The sequence below is a fragment of the Chenopodium quinoa genome, unplaced genomic scaffold, assembly GCF_001683475.1.
Source record: "Chenopodium quinoa cultivar QQ74 unplaced genomic scaffold, ASM168347v1, whole genome shotgun sequence".
Taxonomy (NCBI): Eukaryota; Viridiplantae; Streptophyta; class Magnoliopsida; order Caryophyllales; family Amaranthaceae; genus Chenopodium; species Chenopodium quinoa.
The window spans coordinates 2,651,517-2,661,116 of NW_018745003.1; the positions used below are offsets into that span (position 1 = coordinate 2,651,517).

The window sequence follows — 9,600 nt, forward strand, 5'->3', positions numbered from 1 at the left end:
CTTTTGAACATTCATACAAATGCATCACCGAAAAGATTGGAACAAATTTAGGTGAAATAGTGTATATTTTTTTTACCTTTGTTTTTAAGATAATTAACATTATATAGTTATTGAGCAAAATGACAATTTATTTACTTTCTGATACCCAAATAAAATAATTTACTAAGTTAATTTCTTTTTTCTTGCGCTTGAATTACAAGTAAATAATATATTTCTTTTTGTTTTTTCCTATCAACTTGATGATTGTTAAGTGGCTAATATGTTAGTTATACTTAAACTTAAATTTTATTGTTAGAGCTCAAGTGGTTAGAGCACCCCTCCCGATTTCAGGTGATCCTGGGATCAATTCTTATCACTCGCTCTTGTGGCTCACTAAAAAAAAAAAAAAAAAAAAAAAAAAAAAAAAAAAAAAAAAAAAAAAAAAGAGAGAGAATATATGAAATAGCTATTGCAATCAAGTGATGTACTTGGCCTTACTATATCGGCAATAACACTTAATAACAACAGCAAAAGCAGTTCATTAGTTCATTACAAGCTAGAAAGAGAATTTGAAATCAAATCATCTACTTTCATCTTCATCAATTCCGGTTCGAGTTTGATCTGTCTTCTGCTTGGGGATAAACTTATGCAGATTGTATATATATACTCTCTCCATGTATAATTGTCACGTTAATATAATTTGAACTGTAGTAAGGTGATAACTGATGACAGTAGTGCTTATTACCCTCAAACTCCTGTGAAAAGTCCTGCCCTCTCATGACGTCGATGAAATTTACTGATTCAAGTTTCGGGCAAACATGCAGGGAACCAAAAAGTTCAGGGTGCGTGACTTTCCTGGATAGTTACATCCTTAACAACTCAATATGAATCGCCTTCAATGCCAGACTTGAAGGCGTCGGCGCAACAGCAGCTATTCAGCTGTTAACTGCCCCTAGAACAATCAGTTTGCCAACTTAATCAGGTATTAAATATTGACAACATTAATAATCACAAAATCTTGAAAACTAATTTGTAACTGTCATTCTGTCTAAAGGCTCAAAGTTCTCCACGTCAAGAAGTTATATATATAGTAGCGTAATCGAAAGCTAATAAATGCAAACATTCCCCAATATACCTTCCGTCCATGTCCCTCTCTTAGTCCCTTAAGAGAATATGGGCGAGGGGGGCACCGTCACATGGAAGCTGCAATCAATCAAAATGGGGTTAATAGACAAAAGGCTGGACATTTGGTGAGAAAATAAATGAAACAGGGCATAAAATCATTTTTGCGTACTTAATCTTCATGTCAAAGGTCAGATGGAAGCATTATTTTTCATAGAACATACAAAAATCTAAGATTCAGAATTCTGACCTGAGCAAGGGAGATCATTAACTGGAGCCAACAATGTGCAATAATGGTTTCGGCGCATCAATCATGATCTGTGAAAGTTACCACATACAACACACCCTTAGCAGGTGAAGCATCCTTAAAGGATCCATCAATATAAGATATGAAGAAAGTGAGAACTTAAGAGGCTGAGATTATTGGTTCATTGGTTGTACACTTGTACCTGTGATTTTGATGTTCAGCTGTATTAAAAAGGACTTTCCTTTCCCAATCGTCCTTTAAAATCACAGGAAACGACAAATCCGATATTAGGTCCCAAACTGGCTAAGCACAAGAGTAACTGGAGTTACATACAGCAAGTTGGAATATACTTTCGGCGATTAATTGGAAGAGTTACTAATCATATCAAATCAAGCTAAATGATTCTAGAATTCAACAAGCAAATGCAAACTAATAAGAGAAACAATAGATATACTCCAGTAAAACAGTCTACAGCTTTCGTAGTCACAATTCTTTCCCACAAACTAGTATCAAGAACAAAACAGCAAACTGTTACCCTACCCCCAAAACTCCCCGAGAGAGGAAACTTTTTCATAATATATACCATTCAGAAATGGGACAGTTACTCTGCAAGAGGTTTATTTCAGAAAAGAAAGTACATAGCCAGCTTTCAGACAATTTCAGAACACATCAGCCGCATAAGTTCTTTTGAAATTTGAATAACTTGGACCTGCAATACAATTAAATCATCTTCAGACGACCTAGAATCATACATCACATGTGTGAACTTATAACACTGCTATGTATTTTTCTCAGCAGTTCAGCAAATGCAGTTCATGAAAAATTAAATAATTGTTTAGATGTTTTCATCCTAAAATGGCTTAAAGAAGATCCCAAAGCAGTCCATGGCAATTGAACATAAGGACTCAGCAAGGAGCAAGGTGGAAAATTAAGGAAAGAATGCAAGATCTCATAACAGTTTCCGTCCCTCTATAGGTTACCAGGGTTTCACTGCTAATTTGGAAAAATATAAAATGATAGAGGAAGAGCCACACGTTTACCTACGCTTAAAAATAGTCAATTCCAACCTCATCGTTTGCACAGCCCCGGGAACTAACTTAAGCAGACAAGACCAGGGCATGAATCCCAAGTTCCACATGTCCACATAGGTCTTGTACGCAGATCCGCAAGGTGGAAGGCAGCTTAAATCAAATTAGGAGAGATATAAGTGGGTAATTAGGAGGCCATTCACAATAGTGATTATAGCCAATGTGATAGAAGACTTAATTAATACTTCATCATATATGTTTTCTGAGCTCCCAACATAGAATTCATTAATAGTAAGGCTAATTATATTCTTCTATACATGACTAGGTTTACAGAAGAGCATATATACATGTCTGGCTAGCATTGAACAGACGTGTGTCTGACATTATTTGAGAAAGACTAAACTAGCTATTTCCTAATTTAACAAGAGAAACCTTGTATATCCCACTTAAAAATCTATTACAGTAGGTGGTCGGTGGTAATAGCCAATAGGCCTCCATCAAGGCTAAATGATAGGAAATTATCCACATCATAGGAAGCTGTTTTGTAAATTTGGCTCAGGCACAAGAACAAAGGAAATAGTAATGTTCCTAATGTACATGCTCACAAGTCCCTGAGCTCTGCTTACATGATTCAAGAAAAGGCCATATACATGACGCAGCAACTCTAATCACATGTTCTTTAAAAGATAAATTCCTTCAATCAATCATGAAGTAAAATTTAGAAGATGGATCAATATCATAACTAGAATAAATGCTCACTGGGCAAACTACTCAGATCTGAGAAAATTGTATGCAGATGAAGTCCTTCTAATCATATCGAAAAAGAGCCAGCAATGAAAAAGGAAAGAAAGGTATGGAACCCACCCAGAACAAATATGATCACATTGCTTCTCTTATAAAGTTATTAGTTCAATATTCAAATCTGAAATGAGTTTATAGCTGCGAAGATTGCAAAAAATGTAGCTTTCAAGAACAAACTTCAGAGTTTCACAGAGAAAATTACAGTAGCCTAAAGTAGAAGATGAGCCACACAGCTCAACCAGAAACTGTCTTCACAACTTACAGTGCATATTGGACAGGTTACACTTCATTCAATGAAGCAGAAGCTAAATAATCTGAGCTCAGCTATAACCTGCGTCTGATTCAAAGTTCAGACACAAGATTCAAGAGCTTGGCCATAAGGTAAACAGGATGAAGTGGACAACTATTTTGTGCTTCTCTTGTAAATATAAGCCTCTGCACAGAATTAGTTAGATGTAGAAAGTAAGAACAAGAGACAATGGGGCATTAAATAGACAACCCCTGACTAAAAGGGAAATTTGACCTAAAAAGAGAATAAAATGCAAAAAAAAAAAAGACAATCCCTTGAATCATAGGCTATGTATATAACATCTGAACATCCAAAAGATGGATTGCCAACATCTCTCTCTGTTATCCAAATCCCCTAAAAAGGAAGTTATGATGGAACAATAATTACAAAGAGTAACAAGGATGGATATAGCAATAACAATGTATTGCATCCATGATCACTTATATTACGTAAAGATATGGACAAAGGTTATGTAACAAAGTGAAAGTCAGCTACTAACAGAGATCACAGAAGCATGATAAGCAGGGCTTTTTCATATCTCGGTTACATATGTCCCCGAATCACAGAAGAACTAGCCTCAGTGGAGCTTGAGGATTAGCAAACTTCAGTATTCTGGATAATGTCTAATATCTGGTTACAGAAAATGAAATCTTCACCAGTTACACTTATACAATAATGCTCCTATCTTCCAACACATGAATCTCACTTAAAATGGGCTAAAATCTCTACTAATGCTCTCAGGAGAAAATGACATACATCGTCCAGTAGCAGCAGAGTGAAATAAACCAACAACATTAGTGAATTAAGGAGAGCCGAATTGTTTTTAGAAGAGTTATAATTGATCTTAAAGAACAGCTGAGATAGATAAAATTCGATGATATAAGGCAGCCTTTTACAATGAGTAAAGAAAATACCAAAGTTACAATTCAAACTTAATTACATAAAAGAAACAAATCTTCAACTATAAAGATACACTACATACTGACAGTGTGAGAATTAACATTGAGACACACTTATATCTTTACCATCTTTTTTAAGGACCCAAACCCAATTTCAAGGTTTTCTAGAAGTTGAGCAACAAAAAATCTATGACATCATAAACAAAGAATGACATATTTACTTCATTTTTCTTTCAAGTTTTCTGAATTCTGCTCACATTATCCATAAATAATAGGATGCTAAACAATCTCTAGCTAGCTTACCATATACGAAGTGGCTAATTTCCTTCAACAAATACATGTGAGTAAACACTATCATTAATTTCCTGAAAGAGTATATTATCCTGTTCTATATAAGGAACCATAATTTAAATAGCTAAGTTCATACTCAATAGTATTTCTAGTCACATATTTGTTATCTTCACTAATGTCATAAATGATTCTTCTATCTCAATTTTCAAGGTAGCAAGAAAGTTACTTAAACTTGGAGCAACCATAAACCAATCCAAGGAATGCAGGTCATTGATGAGACCATATGAGACTTAGCACTGATCAAAAGGGTAAGCTGGAATAACTCTAATCCAATATAAAGATTGAAAATGGAACCTTTTTAAGTATCAACACAGATACCTTGTTGCAGACACAAGATTCTGGCTTTACATCCTTCAGCAGACAAGCATTCAAGGCTCCAGCATCCCAGAATGAAAGAATGCAGCAGCCAGCAATGCGTAACAGAGACATCAATAGCATCATAAGCTTCTAGAGCAAGGGATTTGATGCAGATACTGGCACAGTCACACCAAAACAGAGGTGGCAGATCCCAGTATCATCTTTATGCATCTGGAAAAGCCCCCTGCTATGGCCCTGGAAATGCATTGGGAAGTATCAATAATATCCTGAAAGGAAAATTCTTTCATTTTCTTTCTTTGGATAAATGAAACAGCTCATATGCCATGAATAAAAGCACATATCACTGCTTTAACGAGAAAGTAGTAAGATGACCGAGGTGTAGGTCACTGCATCAATTATAAAGGCACAAATGATGGCACACTACCAAATATCAATAATATAGAAGCAGCTAAATGCAACTGTTTATCAGCAATTAGCAAACTGCTTCAAAAATTATACAGACTGCAATTTAACTCTTATCAAACAAGAAAGCACAAATGTGATCACAAATGTCGTAAGTATAATAAAAACTGCTCCGACAATGTTTGAAAGTTAGTACAACAAATGCATCAGGATGCAAAACATTGGACAGCAAAATCCTGTGAGAGAGCCAGGGGTAGGGAGAACAGGTAAAGAGAGAGACAGAGACAGAGAACGAAAAGAGAGCAATAATCTCAGAAATTAAAAAGCATTCATTACTTTGTCATAGTACCAAGTACAAGTATTTGTAAGTAAACTATTGAGAAACCAAAGAGCTAATACACAGGCAGCGGAAGACACAACTTGGGTTGCTTTTTTACACTTGTGAAAGACAGTCAAAGAGCCTACTATCTACTGCAATAATTGACGAAAAATTGGACAAACCTATGATTTGTCAACTAGAAGGAATGCAGGTACTAGATGCAACCAAGGTCCTTATCTCCTTCAAATGTTCATCAATTGATATATGCAGTGAATGGCGAAGGTTTGTCAATAAAAGTTCCTGTTCCCAACTTAACGGACCTGATGCATGCAATGCCCCTATAGTACAACGATAGGCTTGCAATTCTAACCTATGTATTTCTTCTGTCAACTCCTCTTTTGCGGGAAGGGAAGAATTTCCTTCCACAGGTCTCAACTGACTACAAGATTCAGCATCACTATTTTGACTGTCATTATCTTCACAAGGAACTGTGGAAAAAAAACGATGCAATTTATGGGAGTAATTCCCATAGACACTACAACTACCAACAGAAGATGAGACACTGTTATCATCATCTGATTCTAAACTAACTGAACGTGAACATCCAACAGCACCATCTGTTTTCTCCCTCTCCAAAATCAACTCAGAACACCCAGTTACTTTGTTGGTTAAAGAAGGATGCATGCATTTTTCATGCAGCATTTCTCGTGAAGAAGCAACATCATCTACCTTTTCAGGTAATTTGGATTGTTGCTGCATGTCCTCTCTTTTCTCCACTCTAATTTTCCGCTTAGGCACTGCATATGCTTCAATCTGAGAATAGCAATGAGATTGCTTCCTTTTCAGAGCTCTGGAAGGAATCACAAGAGATTCCTGAAGGTTATCAGGATTCCTAGTGCCAACATGGTAACCCTTCATAGGTACACACACAGCAGCATCAACTTTCTGCAACTGATTATTACCCTTTCGAGACGATGGAAGCCTGAACCTCGAATCTTCACATTTGTTGGAAGCCTACATAGAGAGGCAACATACATATAAGCAAATTGATCAATTAGGAACATTGGTCAAATAAATTAAAAAAAAGAAGGAAAAAAAAAGGTGATTTCATTCCATGTACTGTATATATAAGCAGATAAAAACAATATAGCAATGGAAGGAAATATCCACACATTAAACAAGTCCTTCAGCAGATTGCAGCCCTTTCAACAAATCACCCTACCCCCCAAATAAAATGACATAGGAAAGGACTATGTTTAAAGCTTGCTGTGATGGCCTCAATGACAAACCAGATACTACAGTGAAAAGAACTGGATTTTTTTAAGACTTTAATTAAAACAATTAGTTGCCATATAAAAAAATATGATAAAAAAAAAAAAAAAAAAAGGTGAAACTGAATACCAACTACAGGGTACATCAAACAGCTAAAGTGTCAACATAGAAATCTATTAAGGAATAATGTGTATAGATAATATACCTTTCCAATCACAATCCATTCACCATCCTGCCAGCAAAGTCTTGCCCGAACATCAAACTTATTCAATTTGAGTTCAATGGTAGATCCAAGTATCCTAACCAAAAGGTAATTATGTACCAAAACCTTCAAAACTATGGCCATCTTCCAAGAATAGTTGTAAAAAACCTCAACAACATCACCAGATACCCAATCCTGTAATACATCCACCGTAGGTGGGCAAGGCCTAATCGCTTTCCGGGACACTCTTTCAACCATTCCATTCCCTGAAAGCTCCACATCCCCTTCATACTTAATAGTGTAATTGTGGCCATTACCACCTACTATCTCGGCACACCGCCATGATCCCGACGGCATCTCCTTTTGGGTCAATACCTCCACTTTGGTACCCTTCTTGAATCTCATCATAAAATCAACCTTTTCACACTAAAAATCAAATCTAAATACACCTGTTACATGAAAGGAAACCCAGAATTCAGGAAGATTACAAAACAGTAAAAGCAAGATCAATGACTAAAACTTACATGCATAAACGATACTACATAACAAATCATGTGTAACTGATACCAATTTGTAATTAAGACTAAATTGATATTACAGACAAAATAAATAAATATATAAAAAACCAATTTAAAACCCAATTTTCAAATTCCAACATTTTAAATTTCTCTTTTCTCAATATTAATCAAAATCCCCCCAAAAAAGAGTTAATTTAGCAGTGAAACCAAACAACGATCACATTTCTTACAAAAAGCCAATCATCACTTTATGAACTAATGAACAACAAAATCAAAATTCCAGAAAAGATAACAAAAAATTAACAAAAACCATCAAAATCAGCAATCTAAGAACCACAATCAGCTAACATCAAACATAAAATTCATGTAAAAAAATTGATACAAACAGCAATAATCAGAATAATGTACAGATTAAAAGATCAAATAAAAGTAAAAAAAAAAAATGCTTGAAATTGAAAGAATTAAAAGATGAATAAAAGATTATAGAGAGAGAAAGCAAAAAATACCTGAATTTGGAAGAAGAAATTGCTCTAGTTTGGTGAAGAAGAAGAAGAAGAAGAGGAAAGGGGGGTTTGCGTTTTGTTGGTTTGTTTGTTTGTTTGCTGGTGGGAGAAGTTTGTGGTTTTTTTTTTGCCTTTTCTTTTTTTTTTTCTTTAATTTCAAAAATATATATATATATATATATAAAATAAAAAATAAAAAATACTTGTATTTATTTAGGGGTGCCTTAATTTGGTTGTAAAATCTAAATTTTTTTTGACGATAGGGGAAAAAAAAAACCAAAAACAAAAACTATTGTATGAATATGGTATAAAACAAAATAAATAAAAAATATGAAATGAGAATATGCTTATTATTCTTGCTTTTTTATTGGGGCATGCAATAGGATTTTTTTTTACTAATAATGTTTAATTTGGTTAGTACTATGGTAAGACAAGTTGTCGAATGATTAAGAATAGCTTGTTGAGGAGGAGTTAATTGTATGACATTATTCTTATATACTATCTTCGCCTACTCTTTTAAAAATGCACAATTTTTCTTTTGAAATATGAAAATGATTTTTGTAATGGAAAATTTATTTTGAGATAAAATTTTAGCAAATGATCCTTTTAGATGTAATTTGATTGTTTCTTGTTTTAGTAATTAGATATTGTGTGATCATCATATCACAAGAAATAGGATTTTAAATTCATAAATGACTATGATTTGTTTCTTGTTTGTATATTGAAAGATCATTTAGGATTTGGATATGATGTGGTAATATGAGAAAGTAGATTTTTTTTTGTACCTCAAAATCTTATGTGATATTCTTATCAAATAGTTTTATGGAAACATATAAGGGAAAACTTTTTTTTTTTTTCTATTCCAAACAACAATAATAATATAATCTTTAAGGATTCACATTAAAAGAAACAATGCCTAAGTTTGAAGAAATATTAAGTATTGAGTTAATTTGATTTAATTAGAAAGATGATCTTCAAACTTTGAGCATCTTACTAATGGTTTATAATAATAGAATTGCCTAGTTACAAATGCTAAATATAAAGATAAAGTCTTGCACGTTTATATTCAAAGCTTGTCCATATTGTTGTTTTCATGACTTCATATAAAATGAATCAAGAAAAAAAATATATTAGACCGTCAACATATCATATTGATACAATTACCTAAGAATAAAATAATGTAGTCCTTTAAAATGAAAAGTAATATCCTTTCACAATTGGTTATCACGGTGCAAGTAATTTTAGTTTTTAAGATACTTGTTAGGAATTATGCATGATTTGAGCTTGACCGGTATTCACATGAGAATCTTCCAACTTTATAAGTAAATTATCAACTAGAAATTTTAGAAA

The 9,600-nt window shown here is 33.8% G+C and overlaps 1 protein-coding gene across 9 annotated transcripts; it reads right to left on the reverse strand.

Annotated features, from left to right (window-relative positions):
- Positions 1 to 435: 435 nt before the first annotated feature.
- On the reverse strand, positions 436 to 8,311 carry LOC110707880. Of its 9 annotated transcripts, XR_002508601.1 has the most exons (8): positions 8,254 to 8,311; positions 7,233 to 7,678; positions 6,485 to 6,769; positions 5,035 to 5,268; positions 1,551 to 2,057; positions 1,352 to 1,419; positions 1,115 to 1,182; positions 436 to 931 (listed from the first exon to the last, which is right to left on the reverse strand). XR_002508601.1 is itself a non-coding variant. In XM_021885950.1 (4 exons), the coding sequence occupies exons 2-3, from the start codon at positions 7,635 to 7,637 to the stop codon at positions 5,948 to 5,950; spliced, it is 1,227 nt and encodes a 408-aa protein (XP_021741642.1). In that variant the 5' UTR covers positions 7,638 to 7,678; positions 8,254 to 8,311; the 3' UTR covers positions 5,183 to 5,268; positions 5,938 to 5,947. The 9 variants fall into 9 exon arrangements, 3 of the variants coding, with proteins under 3 accessions (XP_021741642.1, XP_021741643.1, XP_021741641.1); XR_002508602.1 differs by having other exon boundaries at positions 436 to 925; positions 1,551 to 5,268; XR_002508600.1 differs by having other exon boundaries at positions 1,551 to 5,268.
- Between the last annotated feature and the right edge of the window lie 1,289 nt (positions 8,312 to 9,600).